We start from the raw sequence: 24,182 nt of genomic DNA, 5'->3' as shown, positions 1-24,182 counted from the left end.
AAGATACATTGTTTGTAGGATCTTTGGGCGTGGTCAAAAGGTACAAATTTAGCCTTCATATGATCTCACATTTGGATCCGTCCAAGATCTTGGTTCTTGCGAGTCTGCTGCAGGTTAACCCACCACATCTGAGCCAAACCCCGTAGTCGTGACACTGCTAGAAAAGTCTGACACCATTGCCTACAACCAACTAAAGAATGCCTCGGCATCGAACCGGGCCCCAAATTCTGGTAAATCGAGTTTGAAGCCATAAGTGCAAACTCGCTCAGTCCCATGATCGTGTTGACGCTCTACCAACCCAGGTATGTGTTTAAGCCAAAATGCATCATCAAAACCCACCAATCGATCATCAAGTCCACCTCGAGCAAGGTGCTATGGAATGGGCCGCTCTAGAACTCTCTCTGAAACATGCTCGGGACGTGCTCTACATAGTAGCTTGTGCATATACTATAGGCGGACCGAACTGGACCCTAGTGGGATTGGATCGTGGATCCGGATACTTATATGGACCTTAGGTAGGTGTCGGTCCAAGCAATGGGTTTGGGTAATGTTGCGGAGGTCTAGGTGGGAGAAGCTGTGGTTGGTATAGTTGTGGTTGGATTATAAGTGGGTTAGGTTGGTTCGGGTACGGATTATAATTTGGGTTAGGGTTTTGGTGGTTTGGATAATAGGTTTTGTTAAGATATGGTTGAATTACGACCAGATCGGGGTAAGGGAGTCGTCAGACCCAAAATTTAATAGGATGGAGTCTTGGTCGAGTTTGTGAGATAACGGGTTCAGTCTAGTCTCAATCCAAATTCCAAAATATGATGTGTCTAGTCTTAACCCGGTCGAAAATAAGACGGGAGCTTTGTCCGAGGCTGATAAGGTCTCGTTTAGGTCGAGTTCAAATGATTTGAACCAAAATTTTGGGTTTAGATTTCACTCGAGTAAGAACCCGGATCAAATCTGGCTGGATTTGGGTAAGGAGGGGTTGGATCCAGGTCCAAAACCAAAGGAAACTGATTCTGCACCTGAGAACCAATTAAAACAGAGATGGAACTAGTTAGGGCTGCCCTGGAACAGGTACAGAAAGCAGTAGAACTGGTCCCGATTGGACCTGTACCGGTCCACTGAGTCACCACCGAGACAAACTGGTTCGAGACCGAACTGATTCACCCCCTGATCTCATCGGGTGGTTGCACACCTGATTGGGAAGGGGCTGATTTCCCCCCTGATCCCATCAGGTGGTTGCACACCAGATTGGGAAGGGGTGACCATGGTTGGGAAGGCGGTGGGGATGTTCCCCACCACCGCCCATCTTGGGTCACCGTGGGTACCTCCTACTGGCAGGGAGGGCACCAGCCGGCCGAATCCGACCAGTGGCCGGTCTAGCCCTTGCCGGCAGTGCCGTTCCCACTAGCCAGTGGATGTCCGAACTGTAAAAGGGCCGGCAGGATTGTAAGAACGTTTGTTGGCCGGATTTGCTATTCCAGCACCTTGCCGGGGCCGTCCCCAGCCACCTTCGGTCGACGGTTGATACACTGTCATGTCCAGATCTCTGGCAAATTGGTTTGAGCCATCCTCTTCTCCGTTAGGGTTTGGTGAAGGAGGTTCTTACACGATCAGTTGCTTATCGGAACTCTTGGATTGAAAACCCGTGACAGCCTCGACTCCCTTGGCTGCGAGCGATCCCAACCCCCAGAGGCACTCCCAATCTTGGATGAACTCCCGACCGACAATTATTGTTCTGATTCTTGTGGATTTGGCATCTTTTATGCTACATTCTCGCAAACCTCCGATTCGGTCACAATCTCTAGGGGTTGTCTTTCACGTTGAGTGCAGAGCCTCATGCATTCTTCCATCAAGAAATCAACCTTTCAATTTGTAGCATGAATCCCATTGAGAATCCAATCGATCTTTTTATTCTAATCATGCATGGCATCATTCAATCAACACACACATCCATGGCTACAGGATCCTCCCTCGAACTTTCTTTCATGGTGAAAAGGGCAAGAGAGACAAACTTGAGCTCTGATACCAGATCTTATGCAATAAACAGGAGGGTCGCGTTCCTGAACCCCACCAGATTCGATACCAAAATGAAGATCAACTAAGAATAAACTGGAAATTAAATTTAAGAATTGAAAATTCAGGAAAACAAGCACAGAAATAAAACTAGGGTTTTAATCTCCAATCAACCAAACTACTAAGTAGTTATAGCCAAAATTAAATAATGGATCAGGATAGATGGGTGGATACAATGTAGGGACCCACTCAAACCATATCCCAATTAGGTCTGTACTAGGAAGTGAAGGACAATATGTTTGCTTCCCTTGTCATTCCAGTGGCCTAAGGGTATGTTTGAAGACTTATCCAGGGTTTGATGAAATGAACAAAAAGAATGGAACAGAACATTAGTTTTGTTCGTTTCATAACAATTGTTCCAAGTCTAACAACGTTTGTTTGAACCGTACTCAAATGCTATGTTCTAAATGTTCATTGTTTCATGACAATGTGCAGACAATTTTGACAGTCATGGATAATGAGTCAAATTACTTCATTTTGAATTGTATGACCCGATCTGTCTACCATTTTACATGTTTTAACAAATTTATTATGGTTGTTTCCCATCTAATTATGAAATTATATCTAAAATCATGATTTTTTGCCATGAATGTGGATTTGGAATTGCATTTTTGTCCCTAATATAGCCCTTGAATGGCATTTTTGCCCTGAATATAGATTTTGCTCTAAATAAGGATCTCAAATTGGATATCTGCCCCGAATATGAATCTCAAATTGGATTTTTGGCCCAAATATGGATTTTTGCCTCGAATATGATCTCAAATTGGATAACGTGAAAAGAGTGAAAAGGAAAAAGTTGTGGCTTAACGTGACTGTATGACACCATCGGGGTTCGCCGCATGGCCAGCTGTGTGGTTGTGATTTGTGAAGGTGTTGAGTTGAAGACACCTTATCAAACTTTGTTGATGCACGAGCTTGTCCATAGCTTTAAGAGGTGGGGTTAGAAATAAATTCTTATGTGCATATCTTGAAGTTGAATCTAGCATCTAATTGAATTTAACAATCTCAACTAATCTAAAGAAGGTTGAAAGATTTAAGATTAGATGGTTAGAAAACAATAAGATCATAGATGGGATAAAAAAACACCAGTATGAAACTTGAAATATTGATAGCTTTACAAGAAAGAGCTAACAAGGACTCAATATACATTCTACATAAGAAAATATAAATACTCTTCCCACAAACTGGCCATTCAAGATGGAACGGATCTCATTAGTAGGTGTAGATAATGAAAGAAAAGGACCAACCAAGACAAACAAAGGAATTCAATGTTTCATGCTAAAAACCAATATCATATGCAAATATGATGACCCGATCAATGAAACACTTAGTGTGTGCTGTTTCATTTAGTGAGAAGAAGAGGCTTTTAGGTTCTGCAAGTGCAACTTAAAGTAGTTATAACTTGTTGCAATCATTGTATAAGTTGATCAGCATGAAAAAATAACATGGTTTAACATTGGTCATAAAAGAATAACTTGTGACTCCACCTTAAGTTTGTGTCCTCATTGCATATTCTTTATATGATAAGCTTAGCATTGGTCATCTTACAATTTCATCATTTGTCTGCAATACTGCATTTTGTATGTCTGCTCATCACTAATTCATGGTGTTTCCTAGTTCAACTGCATTGAATTATTTAATAAAATATATAATTTTTGTTTTGCTTGGTTACAGTCTCATATTGCACCAAATGAAAGGAGCAATATTAGAAAAAGAAACAAGCTCTAATAAACAAAAAACTATTTAGATAGAAGTTTTGAAAATTCGCCACTAATGTTAGAACCGCAGTTCTTTTTTTTCTACTACTTCGATCATATAATGCAAGATAGATGATCCATCTAAAATTTCACAGTTTTTTATTTTCTCTCATCTAATAAACACAAAAAAACATTGATCCTCTTCTATTCCCCTGCTTCAGAGTGATCAATTGCTTCTTATTTTGCACGAACCAATTTTTTTGAACCCTCAATCTAATTCTTGTCAATTCAGTAACTGCAGAAGCAATCCCATTCTATATGTTGCAAAATCTCCCCCCTTGAGACGGAGAATGAACATTGCTCCTCTCTGATCATCAATATGAACACTCTCCGAGGACTCTCTGATCTTCAACTCCATCAAATTTTTGGGAACCAACATTCACCTAATCAATCAATTAACACTAATTAACATCCCAATCTCCATTTTTCCTTAAAAAACAATTGTTTCTCCATTACCCATCTGGTAAAACCATCAAACAACCACCACCATCGTCGAATTAACCAATACCCAACATCATAAATCCAGAAAAAATCGAACACCACCGATTCCCATCTACAAACAATCTCAATCGCATCATTCTTTTCTATGGGCATTGCAATCCTTGGAATAGAAATCATTGCTCTCTATCAACCTATTGACGAACTCGTAGGTATGCTCCTCATACGGGTGCTTGGGCGGTGATCTTGAAGGTGAGCTCGAGGAGAAACAATGGAGGAAAGAGAGGGGGAGACCCTTATCGTGGTTTTCCTTTTGTGGGTGTCTCTTATTAATTGTACCCCTTGGCCACAAGATGAGCTTTATATCTTTCAATTGTTTCGTCTACTCGGCTTGATCTTATATGCCAATTTGCATCCAACAACATTCTTTCCCTTTGGCAGCTTGACCAATTTGTGTGCCTTCATCTTCTCTGATGCACTAAGCTCTATGAGTATTTGTCATTGAGATTGCATGACAGCCTCAACATAAGATTTGGGTCCATGGTATGAATAAATCAAGGCTAGGAAATCTTGGTGAGTAGCAGAAAATGAATCATACGAGACAAAACAAGTAGGAGGAATGGATGCGCAAGAACTCCTACGTACCTGAGGTGAAAGATAATCCGTTGCTTGTGTATTTGGATCGACCTAAAGAATACTAGGACTAGGGTCAGAAAGATCCTCCTTCATATGATCAATCTTTTTAAGGAATGACTGGCTAGACACTCCTAAGGCACTCTTACTATAGGTTATCATTTTCTTTCTCTTACCAATTATTGGATTTTCTGGAAAGGGTATAAGAAATGAAAAGGTAGACTCGTGATCCTTTTCTTGCAATATAGCTCCATAGTAAGGTATATGTATAATGAAATGTGAGATCACAAGAAATATCTCTAAACACACAACAATAAGGCTACTAATGGGCAAGATACATAGAATCACAAAGTGCTTAAGCACAAGAGCAAAAAGAACATAAAAATAAACAATATTTCTTATTGAGAAAATGCTCTAAAGGCATTAAGAATAGAGAGGGGGAAGTTTCCTTTTTATACACAAAGTGGGTTTCAAAGGGGAGCTCCCATAGAGCTGTTGGGAGCTCCCCAATGGCCACATTTGTGACCGAGAATCTCAACAGCTATATGGGAGGACCAAAAATTCCTAGGTTAAATAAAATAAAGACAAAAATAAATAAATAAATAAAAAGTAAGAAAAAGTCCCTAGTGGACTGTGCTAATTACATATGACAAAAAAGATAAAAATACTCTTGAGGGTTATATTAATTTACACCTATATATATACACGTACATTTTAACACCCCCTGAAACTTACGGTGAGATCACCGAAAGTTTGTTAAGTAGATAAATAAAACGGGAGGTAGGAAGGGATTTGATGAAGAAATCAGCAAGTTGGTACTCCGATGTGACATACAGCCAACTTAATAGTTCTTTTTAAATATTCATCATGAACATAGTGGCAGCTCTTCTCAATGTGTTTGGTCCCTTTGTGAAAGGTGTGATTGTTTGCTATGTTGATTTACTTTTGTTGCCACAACACAACTTCGAGGATTTGGAGATGGAAACTCCTATATCTTGAAGAAGAGTCTTGAGTCAAACAAGCTCCATTGTTGTTATTGTCATTGCTTAATATTCTACCTCACTTGAAGATAACGAGGTCTTCTTTTGTTTCTTACACCTTCAAGAAATTAAAGAATCCCCTAAAAAAACATATGCTAGTAGTTGAGATTTTATCATTTGGGTGACCACTCGAATCAGCGATACTGTAAGCAATTAAATCTAAAGATGAGAAAGAGGATAAGAAAAGCCTTTTTGAGATTGTGGTTTTAATATGTCGCATAATCCTCATAATTGTAGCCATGTACACTATGTCACATGGGTGCGGGTGTGCGACACTTTCAAAAACCTTGGGTGCGGGGGTGCGGTAGGGCAAAAATGTAAATATATATATATATATATATATATATATATATATATATATATATATATATATATATATAATTTTGAAGTTTTAACGGTTAACATTGTCATAATATCATTCATCATGCATGCAATATATCAACCTAAATATCAATCAAATAAGTAAAGCAATTACATAAATCAACCTAAATATCAATCAAATAAGTAAAGCAGAAAAGAACTAAATTGCATACCAAAGTATGTCCTGATGAAGTAATGGATCCTAATAATTTTCTTCTTCATCATCAAATGCATCATTAAAAGGAATATTGGGCTCAGCTAAATCCATGTTTGTTATGTTGAAATCATGCTCTCCCTCGAAGTCACACTCTTCTAGGTTTACATCCCAAAATTTGAATGTTCCTTGTCTGCGTTACAAACCTAATTTGAAAATATTAAATACAATACAAGTATATTTAAATGAAAAACTAAGAAATAATCAAATAACTAAGAGAGCAAATTAGTACATGTATTCATCATTGGTTCGCGAAAGTAATCGAGGATTTGAATGAACATATATTAAATCCTCTGCACGCTTGCTGGTGAGTTTGTTTCTCTTTATGTTGTAGATTTAAGAATATGTGCTTCAATTTCTTTCACAACAAGATGAACTAGCAGGCTGCGATAGCAATCTTAATGCAAGACGTTGGAGAAGAGGTGTTTCTGATCCAAACATTGACCACCATGTGATAGGATCTATATTATCCTCTTCTCTCGCGAATAATGTTGGTCCATATAATCTCAAAGATAAAAAAATTTCAAACTCTTGTGTGACTTGATGTAGAAGATATGCTTTTGGAAAAAGTCTTGTCATACACATATTTTTATGTCTTGATAGCTCTGAGTCTAAATTTGGAGGGACACGACCAATACCACCAACCTGCCACTTATTTGCATAATATTTTGGATTAAGAGAATGTGTCATGCAATGCAAAAGAGTGTTGCTCTTATGCCATCTTCTGACTAAAATTGAATGAATATGATTAAAAAAAATTGAATCATCCAATGCAGAATTTTTTTCTTCATTCTTGAAAACTATAGCTTGTATTTTTTCAATCATATTATCCCATATTTCATAAACTCTGTAAAGCATGGGCTCATCCTTATCAACTTCTCTTAACATTTCCCAAATAGGTTGCGTAAATTGAAGGAAGTATACCACTTTGTTCCAAAATTCATCATCAAGAATGAATTTTTTAATTTCTTGAGCCTTGATATCATCATCAGCACGATAGAATGTTCAATTTTCATCAATCACCATGTTAACCAAAGCATTCTTCACTCTTTTAATCATCTTCACCATCACAATGATGGACGCAAAATGTGATTCAGCGACCTTCAACAATTTCAGGTCAGAATGCCTATTAAATATAGCATTAGCACGATGGTGGTTAACAACAAAGTTCTTAATGCTTTTGACATTTCTTTCTAAATCTTCAATCTATGAACATAAAGCATGTGCTTATGAATTTTCTTCTTCTTTGGGGTTGCAAATGCTCTTTAGAGCCAGATTTAAGATGTGTGCTACACAGGAAGTCCAAAAAATATGAGAGTACTCACTCTCCAAACTCAACGCTGCACTTTTACAAACTGGACGTTGTCTGTAATGATTTGTATCACTTTCAGATCACCCACTTCTTTTATGACTTCTATAAACAACTCATTCAAATACTCTGTAAGGATTTTTAGCCGCATTAAATGGGAGTAAAATAGAATAAAAATACGTCCCAACTTTTCTATCCAATTCTTCTCTTCCATGTGTATTGAATGTTGCTTGTATCGTTCATCTACCTCCTACATTGACTTTTATTTTTTTTCGGCATCTTCTTTGTGGCTTGCAAATGGCACACTAACGGCATAAGAATCGGTCAGTGTCTTTCTCTTCTCATATTCTTCTTGTATTTTCTTGTATTTTCTTGTATTGTCTTCGCATTGCCTCATCAACTTTTCTGCATCCTGAAATGCCATGTTCTGGTATCTTCAACAAATGAGTTTTCACTCTTGTATAAGACCCAACAAAATCTCTTTCGCAGAGCATGCATCGAAATCTCTTGTTTCCACCACCTTCTTGTTCAGTTTTTGCAAGTTTATCTACATGTACCCATAGTGGGCCCACATCATCAATCCCACTACAACTAGCAGCAGAACTCACATGTTGGGATGAGGATGACGCAAGTCCTTTCCCTTTATCCGTCATTTTTATTCTGAAAACACAAAAAAAATACATTCAAAATTTCAAATCAATTATACATACATTATCTTGATATAAAAATATAATATATATATATATAATAATAAAATCAGGAGCAAGGAGGGGGGATCTACCCCTCCCCTGCCAAAAACAGGGAGGGACTCAGCCCCTCCCCTGAAATAAGGAGCAGGGACGGGGGCTCGACCCCCTCCTCTGCCGAAAATAGAGGGAGCAGGGGGGGGGCTCAACCCCTCCCCTGTCGACCCAACAAGAGAGCGAGAGGAGGGGCTCGACCCCTCCCTAAAATCAAAGGGAGCAGGATGGGGGGCTCGGCCCCTCCCCTGCTGAAAACAGAGGGAGCAGGGAGGGCTCAACCCCTCCCCTGCCGACCCAACAAGAGAGCGAGAGGGAGGGCTCGGCCCCTCCCCAGCCGACCCAACAAGAGAGCGAGAGGGCGCAGGGGGGGCTCAGTCCCTCCCTTGCCGACCCAACAAGAGAGTGAGAGAGGGGGGGGACTCGGCCCCTCCCCTGCCGACCCAACAAGAGAGCAAGAGGGGGGCTCAGCCCCTCCCCTGCCGAAAACAGGGAGGGGTCGAGCCCCTCCCCCGCCGACCCAACAAGAGAGTGAGAGGGAGCAGGGGGGCCTCGGCCCCTCCATTGTCGACACAAGAAGAGAGTCAGAGGGTACGTACCTGCGACGAGGGAGAGAAGCCTAGGAGGTGGCGTCGGGGCATCGGGAGGAGAGAGCTCAAGCTGAGCTGCGCGGGAGAGAAGAGGAGAGATTAGGGCAAAAAAATTTGCCCTAATCCTCCTTTTCATCGGGTTTTTTTAACGTCCAAAACATGGACGAAAATGACCCTAGGTGCGTTGACCGCACCCAGGGTCGTGTTGACCGCACCCGATGCCGCATGCGCACCCGCGTCGCGTCGACCCGGGTGCGGCACCTGTTTTGCCGAGTCTCTATGACTTAGCATGTACACTATAGTAGGAGCATGTTGAAACTGATTTGTTGCATGAATGGCACGAGCAATATTAGGTCGGGTGATAGAGAGGTAGGTGAAAGATCCAATCAATTGGCAATATGGAGTAGAATTCAAGCAATACGTCATCTTCAAACCTTAATTTTGCATTTATGACTTCTAGGGTCTCCACCTTCTTTTTATCTGAAACTCCTGACCTAGCATATATGTCAGCAGCCAATTTCATCTAAAAAAGAATATATCGTTTCGAAGAGTAGGCAACCTCAATTACTAAAAAATATCTCAAAAGCCCCAAGTCAAACATATCAAAAAAAAATTTAAATATATTTAATTTCAATAAGTATAATAAGAGATAAATCTTAAATTAATCACAATATTACTAAATTTATCATACCAAACCTTAGGGAGCTTGTTTAAGGCCATACAAGGCATTTTTATGTTTTAAAATTTTTTCATTTTAATTAACCCTAGGAAGGGGATCCATGTAAACTTCCTCACCAAGTTTTTCATTTAAAAAAATATTTTTAATATCTAAATGAAAAAATGATTATTTTTTAATAGAGACAATGGCAATCAGAGTTCGAACATTAGTTATTCTTGTAACGGGAGTAAAGGTTTCATTATAATCTTATTTCATATTCTTGAGCATACCCTTGTGCAATCTATGTCACACGGACTCGGCTAGGGAGGTGTCGCACCCGAGTTGACACGCCCCGACACGGGTGTGGCTTCGGACTCGACCTGGACTCGGTCAACGCCGAGTCGGACTCGGTCTACGAGTCGAGGCCGAATCCGTCCACATTTTGGACTCGATCAACTTTGACCGAGTCCAAAAATGTCCATTTTTAGGACAAAAAACAAAAAAAAACATTTATATATATATATATATATATTTTAATATATAACCAGATTGTGCAATGCAATTGCAAAGTCACAGACTGTGCAACTGCACAGTCATTGTGCACAGTCTGTGTGACTGTGCACAGTCTGCACAGTCACAGACTGCATTGCACAGACTGTGCAACTATTAACGTATAAAGTTTAAACATTTGAATGTCAAAATTGAACAGATCACAAAGATGTGAATGTTATAGTAAAGGGGTCATTTAAAAAATTGGTCCAGTACAGATTATGGACCATTTCACAAGGTCATAGTTTAAAGTTTTTTTTCCTTTAACCATGGCCCATAGATGTGTTTACCTTAATTTTAATTGTTTACTAGAATTATTGTTATATATATAGCCAAGTCCCCGTGTCCAAAATTTTGAAATTGCGCCACACCCGGTTTGCACCCGCACCCATGTGACATAGTTTGCAATCAATCTTTCTTTATACCTTTCTAATGATGTCACTTTTGGTTTTGACTTTAAACACCCATCTATATCCTATAGGTTTATTGCCTAATAGAAGATCAATTATTTCTCACAATTGGATTTCCTAAGAGCATTAAGTTTTATTTTCATTGTTTCATTACAATAAAGATATTGTTTGGCATCATTATAATGAGATGACTCATAATAAGAGTGAAGAGTTATTAAACATGCTTTAAATTTTGGAGAAAATGAGTAGTATGATACAAATCTATTTGGAGCACTAGAGATTCTATTTGATCTCCTAAGTTGGGATTCCTCTAAGGATATGTTTTGAGAGAACTTGTTAAGAGCACGTGTGGTTGCATAGTATTATCTCATATATTTTTCAGTTATGTTATCAGTTTCTTAGTATATTTTAACTTTTGTTGGTTAATCTCATATATTTTCCAGTTACGTAATCAGTTTTTTAGTTACTTTTATATGTTAATCTCATATTTTTTAGAATAATCTCATATATTTTAACTTTTGTAGGTTAATCTCATATATTTTTCAGTTATGACTTATTTCAGTTATGTAATCAGTTTCTTAGTATATTTTAACTTTTGTTGGTTAATCTCATATATTTTTCAGTTATGTAATCAATTTTTAGTTACTTTTATATGTTAATCTCATATTTTTTAGTACTTATTTGAGATTTTCTATTTCCTATTGGTTGTTATTTCATCAATAAAGCATTTTTTATTTATTTATATTTTTAGATATGTTTTTATAATTTTTTTAAAGTTTTCAAAAAAAAAATTGAGGCTTGCACTTTACGCCTCGCCTCGGTTTTTGTTGGAGTGCCTCGCTACGCCTCAACGCTTTTCATAACACTAGTCATAACCATAGTCACGATTATCGTTCTTGGCAATTATCGGCAAAGTTTTTCTCGGAAATTTTCTTCTAATCCAGGAAAAAGAAAAAGATCTATTCTAAATCTCTGCAAATTTATGGTATACTTTTAACAAGCTTCAAAATGTAAAAACAGGTATATTTTGTGTGATTATTTCCAAGATGGTATCATACCTTTCTGAGCGATCTTCATCTGTATCATCCTCAAAGACTGGAGGTTCTATGACGTCCTCAGCCCCTGCATCTAGAGCAACGGCCAGAAGATGATCTTTATCAACATCAGTGAGCTTTACAGTAACAACTCTTGCACGCTTAAACTTGAACATAACTGATCCAGGGTCTGCCATCTTTCCACCACAGTCTTTCACAACCTCTCTAACAGCGGCCACAGATCTGTTTACCTTATCCGTTAAGACCTCAACCACCATACTGATACCACCAAAACCATACACCTGATTATGATGATGAAGTTTGTGAGAACCAGACAAATTCACTTGGATCACATTCACTCAGACAATCATGAAAGCACAATAGCAAAAAAGCCAAGCAGCTAATATAGACCAGTATGAAACTGTTAGGGAACATACTGTTTATGTACCTCATAGACCTTCTCAATGTAAGACTCTTGGCCCTTTTCAGAGGCTCTTTTAATATTTCTCTCCAGTATTTCCTTAGGAACATCAAGCTCCCTAGCTTTTTCCAACAAAGCAGCAAGCACTGTATTTGAAATTGGATTTGGGCCTCCTTTCTTGACACTGAAATTTATACAATAGAAAGCACAATGCTCACAAGCAATTTTCTCATCACATTGAAATACAGATATAAGTAACATCAATAAGAAAAAGCAGAAAAAAGATATCTGATGCAAATTTCACAAAATTATAAATGGCATCCTGAATAATTAAGAGAAGGTCATTATATTGCAAAACAAAGAGAAAATACATATACAGAACATATCCTGGCAACAATAGACCTTAAATTCACAAGTTTCAAAAATCACAATAATACACATTTCATAAAGCAAATGAACAGTTAGGTTATTAAATTCTGAAAAATAAAGGAAAAGAAATAAAAGAAAAATTATCAATGGGTATTGTCCAATTTATGTACCAATTACAAGTCAAAATAATTGCATAAGAGCATCAAAATCTCTCAAAAAGAGAAGAGGTGATCTCTTACAGGCAGAATCTACTACTAGACTCAGAAGTCGGATCCAAAATCTTTTACCAACTGAGCTTTAGCCTCTACAGGTTGCAGACTAAGGCCCAGTTTGCTTCATGCAACTTTCATGGGAAAGTGCTGAGCTGGAATCCTGATGTAATCCTTTCCCACCATGAATGAAACAAGCACTATATCATCATGGTGAGAAAATGCAATGCTGGCACAAGTGAGTCCCTGTTTTTACTGCCACCTATCACTTTTTATGTGTAAATCATTTCATACCTCTCCCTTATGAAAGCTTTCACATTGGAAGGCTGAGCTGGCAGGATTTTTTAGAAATTTGTGCCCATTCCCAAGTAAAGCTTTCCTTTGCGTGGGAATAAAACAAACGAGCCCCAAATCAAAACAAGCATGTCTAATATTTGATTTGTGGGTCTCAAATATATCACATGATAGATGAACTATTCATGCCAAAAGCTCATATTTTTAATCCTTTCAAAGAAAACAGATCACAAAATGTTTGCAAGGGTTGTTGCATGAAACCAAATTTCACATTTCTTTTATCATCAATCTTTTGGTTTCACGCATGATAAATGAGGCCTTGAAACAGTAGCTCCATGAGGTTGGTAACTTCAGTTGCCAATTTGCATTATCATTCACATATGTTCCCAGATATGGATATAGGTCTTTTTTATTGATTTCTCACCATGTAAGCAAAAAAATAAACCCCAACTCCATTCAGAGAGAAAGCAAGAGAAAAAGAGATTAAGTTGCACCTTTATTAAAGAATCAGGTACAAACTACATTACATGTTCCCAAATGCTTTATGTCACATTTATTTACGTATAAGCGAAAAATAAACCCTAACCCCATTCAAAGAGAGAAGACGGGAAAAAATAAATTAAGTTGTACCTTTCTCAAAGAATCAGGTACAAACTACCTTAGATGTTCCCAAATGCTTTAAGTCACATTTATTTCCATATAGTTATATGACCAACCATGTAAAAATACAAGTATCATTGCATGTTTTACTGAAATGAGATCCACATGTTTCAAACTAGGCATCATGCAGACGAGTGAAATGCTAAAGACTGCACCAAACACCTAGGCTCACCTGACGCTTTTAATGCCACAGTAGCCAACTCCATTTATCTGTTTATTAAGACAAATTGATTCTAGAATTTGAGATGGTTCTGCAATATATATTCATCTACATGACTTCCATCCTCCAGGAATTAGGTTTAATCTATAATTGAATGGAGACTAAAGAAACAGAAATAAGAAAAGACACCCATCATACTGACAGGTTCATATTCATAAAGTGAAGCAACTGTCAAAGCACAAGCATAAAGTTTTGAATTGGTCAAAGCACAAGCATAAAATTTTGAAGCAACAACTGTCACGGACGACTAAAACCTTGGATACCAAATTTCTTTCAAGGATTGTACAACAAATCACCTGTGAGCAGTGTTATCAAAAATACGCCTCAAGGCACGGCCCTTTGTACCTTGAGGGGAAGACCGGAGGTGCAAATGCGCTGAGGCATACGCCTCATATGCTATGAGGTGTACGCCTCAGGCATTGGGTCAAATGGGGTAAAAGGCCTCATTTGACCCCTTATTTGGGGATAAAGAGGCCCCGATTAAGGTTGAGGCCTCTCTTTCTCCCCTAATTTCTCCTGTAATCTCTCTCTCCCTGCTCTCTCGCTCTCCTTGTTGTCTCGTCTCTCGCTCTCCCTCTCTCTCTGCTGAAAGGAAGAAGAAGAATTGTTGCTCTCTCTCTCTCGCCTCTCACCTACAGGTACTCTCTCTTGTCTCTCTCTATCTGTATGTCTTTCTCTCTCTCTCTCCTTTCTCTTTGTCTGTTTGTCTCTCTCTCGTCCCTTGCTCTCTCTGCATGTCCTTTTTTATGCTCTCTCTTTGTCTGTCTCGTTTAAAATGCTGCACGTTGTTGTTTAACTGCATGGGTATGAATCCCGTGGGATTATTGGGAATATACTTATTTCTTTTTTTCATGTAGCATGTGTAACTACATGTATAGATCTCATTTCTTTGTATACTTATTCTTTTGTTTTAAATATGATACTTAGTATTTGGTTTTTTGTTCTTTTTATTTTTTACATTGACTGCATGTGTAACTGTAACTGCGTGGGATTTACTATCTTGCCGATTGATTGTACCTTTTTTTAGCATGTCTTTTGCTGTTACATTGTTACATTGTCACATTGTTATTTTCTTCACTTTGTATTTGCAATTAGATTTGGTGTTTACATTCAGAGAATACATGTATTTGTATTTATTCATATCGTGGACTATGGACATTTATATGTTTCTTGGATCCTTCATTTGAACTTGTGAATGTTGTAACACTCTCATTTTGGAGAGTTTTGGACAAATACATTAACATGTATTAACATTTGGTTGTTAATGCTAATATGCATTTTCTGATGATGACATGATGTTGAGAAATATGATTGTTAGAGATTTTGTTACTTAATTTTTTATTGAATGCTCATATTTTATTTGTTAGATACTTACATAGATCAAGTTGTTGCATTAATGTTACTTTTACATGTTAATCTCATATTTTTCGGTATTTATTTGAGATTTTCTATTTCTTATTGGTTGTTGCTTCATCAATAAAGCATTTCTTTGATTTATTTGTATTTTTATATGTTTTTTTAAAAGTTTTTTTAAGTTTTTAAAAAGAAATCTTGAGGCTTACGCTTTGCGCCTCAATTTTTGGTGGAGCGATACGCTATGCCTCAATGCTTTTCACAACATTGCCTGTGAGATATATATGCACATCACAACTCATAATCAAAGACTACATATCTCAAAAAGTAAAATAGCAAAGTTTGAATAAGTATTGCTACCATTACAAACTCCAAGGACAACTAATACCCTTAGGACCAATGACAAATTGAAATCCCTTAATTACACGGCAGACTTATGTCACATAGACACGGCAACCAGGCAGCCGTACCCGTGTTGACACAGCCCAACACGGGTACTAATACGGTAATACCGGATGCAGCATGGGTACACGTGCAGGTCCGGATCGGGTCGGGTCCAACCGCAATCCAACCCATTTTTTTTTTGGGTGAAAGGCAGGGAGGAAGAAGAAAAAGAAAGAGGAGGAGGAGGAAGAAGAAAAAGGAAAAGGAGAGGGAAGAAGAAGAAAAAAAGAAGGAAACAGGAGGAAAATGTAGAAGATGAAAGAGAAAGAGATAGAGAAGGAGATGAAGGAAGAAGAAGATGAGAGAGCGAGAGAGAGAGAGAGAGATTTTGTGCCGCCCTATGTTTTTATTAAAAAGAGAATTTTATTCCCCTTCCCCTTTATTTTTAAAAATTACAGTCATCCCCTCCCTTACAAACTTTTTCTTTAATTTCTGATATGGACCTTCCCTGCCCCTTTTTTCAAAAAATTATAGTCACCTCCCTTACAGGCTTTTTTTTAAAAAAATTGATATAGACCTTAGTATAGATCCAAACTTGATTCATACCCAAACTCACTTTCTGAATATATACATACATACATATACATTTGTGTCCCCGTACCCTCATTTTTTTAAATTGCAGTGCCGTACCCTCCATACTCATACCCGTACCCATGTGACATAGTGCCAGACTTTAACTGAGACATACATAAAAATACTACTCTACATAAACTCCAAAACAATTAGGAACTCTACGAGCACCCTTAATTCCAGGGAATAAACTTATTGCATGTTCACAATTTCAATCTTCTATATAATATCACATTTTTAAACTTACGCAGATACTATTTCCTTCCCAATTCTCCCATATCGTTTGGCCTTCTTTGCATCTTGAGCCCCCTGCATTCAGCACAAGGATTTAAAATGAAATGGCTGCATGCATGTTTCTAAGATGTCATGAATATAGTGAAGATGAGAAGACATCAATCAGAAGGCATACAAAAATATTCAAGACATGACCACATTGGTAATGTATCGAGTACTCAATTGCGCAAATGATCTAGATAACTCATCGATTTAACTTTATCATTTTCAATGGCATCACCTGAATGTACCAAGGACCTGGATATCCCAGATCCAAGAAACTATAAAGACACATTAACTTCAAGCAATATGAAATTCCCACCAATACTAAATGAACAACAATCAATAAAGGCAAAAGTGTTTTAACATAATCAGGACAAATAGAAGAGAATCACAAAGTTTCTCCAATAGCAAGAATAAAAAAACCAAAACAAGATATCTACTACAATCAACAATAAAAAACAAGATAAGTGGAATGGGGAAGTGATTTGATGGAGGATGATCCCTGTAGTATTGGCCAACTAATAAGAAGAAGTTCACCCCAAAAGTAACTCATAATAATAAGCTATGAACGTTTCTTTTTCTTTTTATATTGGCCAATGGCTTCTAAGAACATGACTAAGTTTTTAGATAAAGTAATAGAAGGCACCACGCCTTTATTATACAATTTATGAAAAGAAAACTGCAATGGACCTAGTGAAAAAGCAAATATTCCAACAAATGCTTACAGAATGAACAATTTAACAAATTGAAGGAAAGTAAACATAAAATTTCAGCAGTACCTGAACCACCATTAAAACAAAGAAAAAAACTACACTCTTCAACGTTTATCATTTACCTCGCTTGAGATCATCATATAAAAGAAGGGAGCTTTATGAATAAGTGTTTATCGCTTCATCTCCCTCCAATCCATGTGTTCCTAACTGCCTACTATCCATGGTACCAATATCTGCATGGCACAGCCTGCCCACTTGTCTTTGTGCACATAAGCCCATCAAAACTATCAGGAAACCTTTTCAGCAATTGCTTGCAAATATCCCTGTTAAGTCTCTAATATGACTTACATCCAAGCACACATAAAAAAACAAAAAAGGAATGAGAAGAGAAACAAAAATGGACTAACCATCAGTTCCTAATAGAAGATAGTGTGTTGGGCCTGTTGGCAATTAAGTTGATGTAAATAGTTTAAAGTAATGTTGTAAAAATCATATTTATAATACACATAGTCACCAATATCACCAAAATTTTGAAAATAATGCGATATTTATAGATATTTCAAAGTCAGCAATATTTATAGATATTTCAAAGTTGGCGATATTTTCCCAAGACTTTCAAAATATTGCAAGAACCTAACATATCGCAATATTTACCCGAGATTTTAAAAAAACATATTTTTTTTATATTTTAAGTATCTTTTCTGTTTCTTTTATAGTTTAAAAACTTTTCTAATTGTTTCTTTATATTTTTGCAATAAAAATACTATAAAACCTATTACCACTTATCTTTTGTATTATTCATTATGTTTTTTAAATTTTAGAGTTTCGGATATTTTCTCAAGATTTTTCTGAGAAAAAAAAATTGAAAAAAAAAACTCTTGAGAAAAATCTTGCAAAGAAATTGCAGAGAATGATATTGGTGACTGTGATCGTGCAATATGATGCACTATAACGGTGTATCAGGCATTGGACCAATATGATTTCGTGAATCATTAAAAACAGTTTACCAGACTGTGTTGACTCATATCTTATGTATGGGTGTATAGTATACGGTATCATATGATATGACTCATGCCATGTGAGTCAATGCCACCAGGAACTTTCTGGAAAAGTGGCATGCAGCCGGATACAGGGATATGGTCATTTTTATGAAGTCTTCAACGTGACTATTATATAAGGCGATGTGATACATGGACCAAAATGGAGTATCCTTGTGACATAGCAAGCAGCCACCTTCAAGTGGGTCTCCTAAAACAAAAGGGTCCAATTTTACCCCATTTTAACATCCAAAGCTCAAATAACCCTCCCCTCTACTGTCATTTAGATCAAATTACCATATAAATTTAGAGCTATGTCACACGGACTCTTCTAACAGGGCACCGCACCCGCGTCGCACCCGCACCCAGGCGGGTGCAACACTTGGACATAGCTTCCTTTGTGTTAGGTGAAGTCAACCATAATGAGGTCCATTTTTATCCAAAAGTAAATTCAGTTAACGCTAATCAAGTCCATTTTTATCTACATTATATATATAAATACATAAATGCACACACATACACGTAGTGTTAACTTAAAACTGTTAAAAAATTTATATATATATATACCCTCCCCGCACCCAAGTTTTTTAAAGTGCTGCATCGCCGCACCCGCACCCGCATCTGCACCCGCACCTATGTGACATAGATTTAGAGACTTATTTAAAATAGAGCAATCAATGGAGTCATTTTTATGAAGTTTTCAACGTGACTAGTATATAACGGGACGTGATACAGGAGCCAAAATGGAGTATCCTTGTAACATAGCAAGCAGCCACTTTCAAGTGAGTCTCTTAAAACAAAAGGGAGGCGTTTTACCCCATTTTAGCATCCAAAGCTCAAACAACCTCCCCTCTACTGTTATTTAGATCAAATTACCATATAAATTTAGAGTTATTTAAAATAGAGAAATCAATGGTGTTTTCTATCCTTATCTGACCCTATGGAGTATGTTGTGTTGCGCAAGTATATCCAAATATTGAACTTTAGAAGCGGATTTTGTGAGAGATCTACCATAATCTGCCCCAAGAGAGGTATTATGTGCAACGATCCATGCAATTAGAGATGGAATTTTTTTTTTGAAGGTTGAAGAGGGCCCTAAAGCTCAAAACCACAAGGTAAGAGGTCCAACATGCACTATTTTAAGGAGCTCTCTCTCTCTCCCCTTCTCTTCTTCATTTGCTGTTGAAGATAGCTTATTTCACTATTTTTCACATGTTGATAAATTTATTTATTGTTTTGGGGCTTTTAAGTAAGATCTATCAATGGACCAATACAGAAAATGACCCTGCCTGGTGATATTGAGAACTGATTGAACCTCAGTTTTGGATGAGATCCCTGAAGTGTTTTATTAATGGTGGATTACATAAATTCAAATGCCATATTTTTGGTCATGGTAACTTTGCATGATGATGACTCTCTCCACACATTACAACCAATGTTCTTATTGAGATTGTTGCAAGTTATAAAAAATAATAATAAAAAAAAATAAAGGATCTCTTAGAAGAAGCACATAGGACGCACAAGCGCTGCCAGAGGTTTCTGAAGCTGAAAGGTTTGCTTAAGATGACCCATCATCAAGGCCGCTATAAATTATTATGTGTTTTCTCATAAAACTTTCATGTAAACATGAATCATGATATGACATTATAATTCTGAAATATTTTTGTTTTAGTTATTTATAATTGTATTTTTTGCTTATTTATTCATGCTAAATTCTTTCGACATTCATTATTATATATTTGTTGGTTTGTTAGTTGTTCCTCGTGTTACTATTATTTAATATGTTTTAGTAATCTATCTTTAGATATATTTTATGTTCTAAACTTTTAATAGTTTTAGAGCTTAAATATATTTTTGTTATTTTGTTGTATTATGATTTTTCCTTTTTTAAAATTTAAATTTTATTTATTAAAATTTTAACTCTTTTAATGGTGTGTCTTACGATATAATGCAATACAATCTGACACATCAAAATCTTGGAGAGCCTTTTGATACACCTCCCTATGCACTTTTTCAACATTGGCTTAAAGAGTTTTCTTCTCCCGAACATGAGAAACCAAATTTTAAGGGGGTACCTTTCATTGCAGTAGTTAGAATTTTCCCCTCCCTAAGAAGCATCCTCGGAGCTTGAGGCAAGCTCCTCCTTCCAAAACCATGAGATAAGTGATGAACATCAGTTGTTACAACGAACTGGACCTAGCCGGCACGTGAACATCGTTCATTCTCAACATGTTATTAAAAACCTTATAATTGCATTGACCAATTGCAATGATAACCAGTAGACCACATTGAGGAAAAAAATTTACACTTAGCAATCACTTTCCCTTCTACATGCAAGTCCACATATCACCTACACAGATCTCTAGCCAAGAACCGAGTTCTCGTTTAAACAATCAACAGCTTATACATTGATAAACAATCAACTGATCAGTTAACCAGGCAAATTTATCATGTCGCCATAGTCCACAACTTAACCAAATCCTCAAGAACTTTTCCTTCAATCTGAAAACTGTATAATGGTTTACAAATGTTTTCAGTACAACACCCCCCTTCTTGGTCATAGACTTGCAGAAGCTGCAGTCAATATAACAATCCAGCTGTGGTGAATTTGCTTTTTCTTCAACAAAGTCTAAGCCTCGTTGTCTTGATCATCAGATTGGATGATATGTCAAGTTCCATTACCATTACCAATGAAAAACAACACACTCATAGTACTATGTTACTTCAGTGACAACCACAAAAGCAACTCGAGACTCCCATTATATTCAATGGTTGCATCGTCTTAATTCAGTGGCATCATATTCAAGACTCTCTATATTCATTCCACTAAGCCCTCTTGTTCTTCTCGTCATAGTATACTTGGACGTTGCTTCGGGTTTCATTGACATTACATTTACATACGAAAACTAACAATGCGATGGTTACTATTATGGCGTTCCAGTGACGACCAACAAAAGATATTCAAGAGTCCCATATCTAGAATCATCTTAATTCAGATGCAACTCACAAAGGCTATTCTCAAGCCTCGTATTTATTTTTCCAAACATTTGATGCACTAAGTCGTATAAATCCATGCTATACAGCACAATTCCAAAAAACCAAAAATAAGAATAAAAAATAAACATATATCTATTCTCATTGAGTGAAAGACGTAAATAAATAAATAAAGATACCTTTCTAGTGGCAATTTTGCTGGAGCGCCTGCCCATACAAACCGGTGGGCATGTCCAAATCCTTCTAGTGCCGACCATTGAAGCCACACCCATATGATGGGTCGTGGTAACTTTGGACGTGATTGATGAACTCTTTGAACCTTTGTCCAAACACTCAATACCTGAAACACAAGAACACACCATCTCAGTGCAGTTGGAAAGAAATATTTGGGAAAAAGCATAGCCTTGATGATGTGGGGAAGTGAGAGATTACATAGAAAAGCAAGGGGGTTGGGGTTGGCGAGACGAAACACAGATGGGTACTTCTTGAGGGCCGAAAGGAAGACCCTGATGGAGGAAGAAGAACAAGAAGTAGCAGCCATTGCTCGGTGATTGGCTGTGCCTTTCGGTGAATGTAAATGGGCTGTTGTGGGCTTTTTCTCTTCCCTTACACCGAGTCCAGTTTTTGCCAAACAAGAACTCAAGAAAACAACGCGCCGCTGGAGACGCTATTTGATCCGATTCATAACGACACTAGAAATAGAGTTGTCAACGGGCCGAGTTTTCTGCCCATCTGGGTGGATCCAAACAAGATCCACATTTAAGTCCGGATTCGTGTTTTTCAATACCGAAACCGTATAATTTAAAGTGCTTATTTTCACTTAAAAATTAAATATAAATTACTCGAGTTCAGCCGATTCTGCTCAAATATCCGACAAAAATCGTAACTCAAATCCAACCCCCATATTACTCAGGTCGGGTTCGGGTCGATATTTTTATGCTTATACTCGAGTATTCGAGTTTGGTGGAGTTGGGTATCCGGTGCAAACCCAACCCATTAACTGACCTAACTAAGAGCATACACATAGTTCTTTTGAGACTCCGGGGCTTCGTCTCAGATACTATTTATCAACTTCAATCTTTCAATTGAGTTAATCGTTGATGAAGATCGGGTTTCCTGAACTTGGGACTTTTAGCCTTAATTAGTTATTGAGAATAGATAGGGAAACATTGTTGGGTTTTTGAGATGTGGGTGTGCGTAGAGAGGGAGGATCGTAAAAGGCTTGCTTACTCGTACTATGACTCACTTGATGAGCATATGCATGGGAATGAAATTTAACCTTTCTTAGTCTAACCGTTTACATCCCAAATTAAATATATTTAATGCATTTTTAATGCATATCTTGTGGGTTTTTTATGAGGCACGAGCTCACCGTTTGTGTGGCTCCTTGGATTTCAGTGTGAGATTGTTATTACTACATTGGATCTATTAACGGGATCCAACATCTCACACTTGATCGTAGAGGTCGAACACCCACATTGTATCATAAATGGTGCATCATATATTGCTTATAACACTTCATGACAACATGTTTCAAATAAACCTACACAATTCTTTTGATCATATTAATGATGTTTTTCTCACATGTTATTGGTTATTTATGACATAATCATGTGATGTTTTTCATCTTTCAATATACAAGTACGAGGTTTTCACACATGCTATAGGTTATTTACCACGTAGTCATGTGTATTTTCTTCATTTTCAATATGATATTTTTCACATATAGATTATTTTTCACATAATCATGTAATATTTTCAACATGATATGAATCATAATTTTTTCACATATAATATGGGTTTAGCCATGACATTGTCCTTGCATGCACTAATTTTACATAACCATATATATTTCTCATCATGTCACAATTCAAATTATAACTCTTTGTGCAATAACATATTCAAACAAATACATCATATTGGGATCTCACTTTTGTAATTAGTCATGAGGTTTTATATTGCTATTTCATGATCATACCTTAAGACATCATCATCTTCTCGTGCATACTAATAGAGTACTATGAATTTTCATCAAATTATAGATCCATAATAAAGTATGATTTGCCAACCACAATAAACACTATCACTTTTGAAACTTTTACCATAGCTAATCATCTCATTATCTATATGCATCATCATCACATGCAACATACTTAAACTCTTATCATATTAACCACCACCTGATTTAGATCGATATATCAAAATTTAAATAGTTATAAATAAAAATAAAAATATGAATAACATCATGTTGCATACTATGCATTATCTTCTAACACATGAAAAATATTCTTTCGTGCATTCATAAAACAAATTATAAGGAGCATGACTTATAATAATCATATGCAAATATATCCATATACATGTATAAAATTATAATTCATCTCTCGCTTTTTTTAATATAACAAACTAGAAGCAATATGCATAAGAAGTAAAGCATAACACAAGTCATCATATTCATATTCAATTTGGATATGTACTAGATCCATATACAATAAGAGTTATCCCATTACCATCTGGATATGCCAAACATGATATGTTCTTTCCAAGGCTTTAATACTATCAAATATGATAATAAACAATTTAAACCATAAGCATAAATTCAGAATCATTATCGAATCAACTCAAAAAATCTATATCCAAATCTATTAGATTTGTATGAGTTCATATCCAAAATTGACTTGCGATGTTATCATCAAATTCAACATGATCTATAGTAAAATTGAATTTCATGCAAGTTTAAATGATCCATAGTAAAATTGGATCTCATGAAGTTTAAATGACTCCTTCAAAATATTGCAACACAAGAAATTTTACCATAATTCA

General features: G+C 36.8%; 1 protein-coding gene across 1 annotated transcript in view; it reads right to left on the bottom strand.

Annotated features, from left to right (window-relative positions):
* The window catches only part of LOC149814843 (YebC-like protein), a 32,508-nt gene extending 10,501 nt beyond the window's left edge, over positions 1-22,007 (bottom strand). The window contains exons 1-5 of the mRNA XM_089989970.1: positions 21,792-22,007; positions 21,539-21,699; positions 16,587-16,648; positions 12,248-12,404; positions 11,824-12,101 (exon numbers count right to left, since the gene is read on the bottom strand). Of these exons, the coding sequence (XP_089846096.1) occupies positions 11,824-12,101; positions 12,248-12,404; positions 16,587-16,648; positions 21,539-21,699; positions 21,792-21,900 (767 nt within the window). The 5' untranslated portion in view covers positions 21,901-22,007. The remainder of the gene's footprint in view (positions 1-11,823; positions 12,102-12,247; positions 12,405-16,586; positions 16,649-21,538; positions 21,700-21,791) is intronic.
* Between the last annotated feature and the right edge of the window lie 2,175 nt (positions 22,008-24,182).

Source organism: Nuphar pumila, chromosome 15 (genome assembly GCF_984573655.1).
Source record: "Nuphar pumila chromosome 15, dmNupPumi1.hap1.1, whole genome shotgun sequence".
Classification (NCBI taxonomy): domain Eukaryota; kingdom Viridiplantae; phylum Streptophyta; class Magnoliopsida; order Nymphaeales; family Nymphaeaceae; genus Nuphar; species Nuphar pumila.
This window is presented reverse-complemented; position numbering and strand designations above follow the sequence as displayed.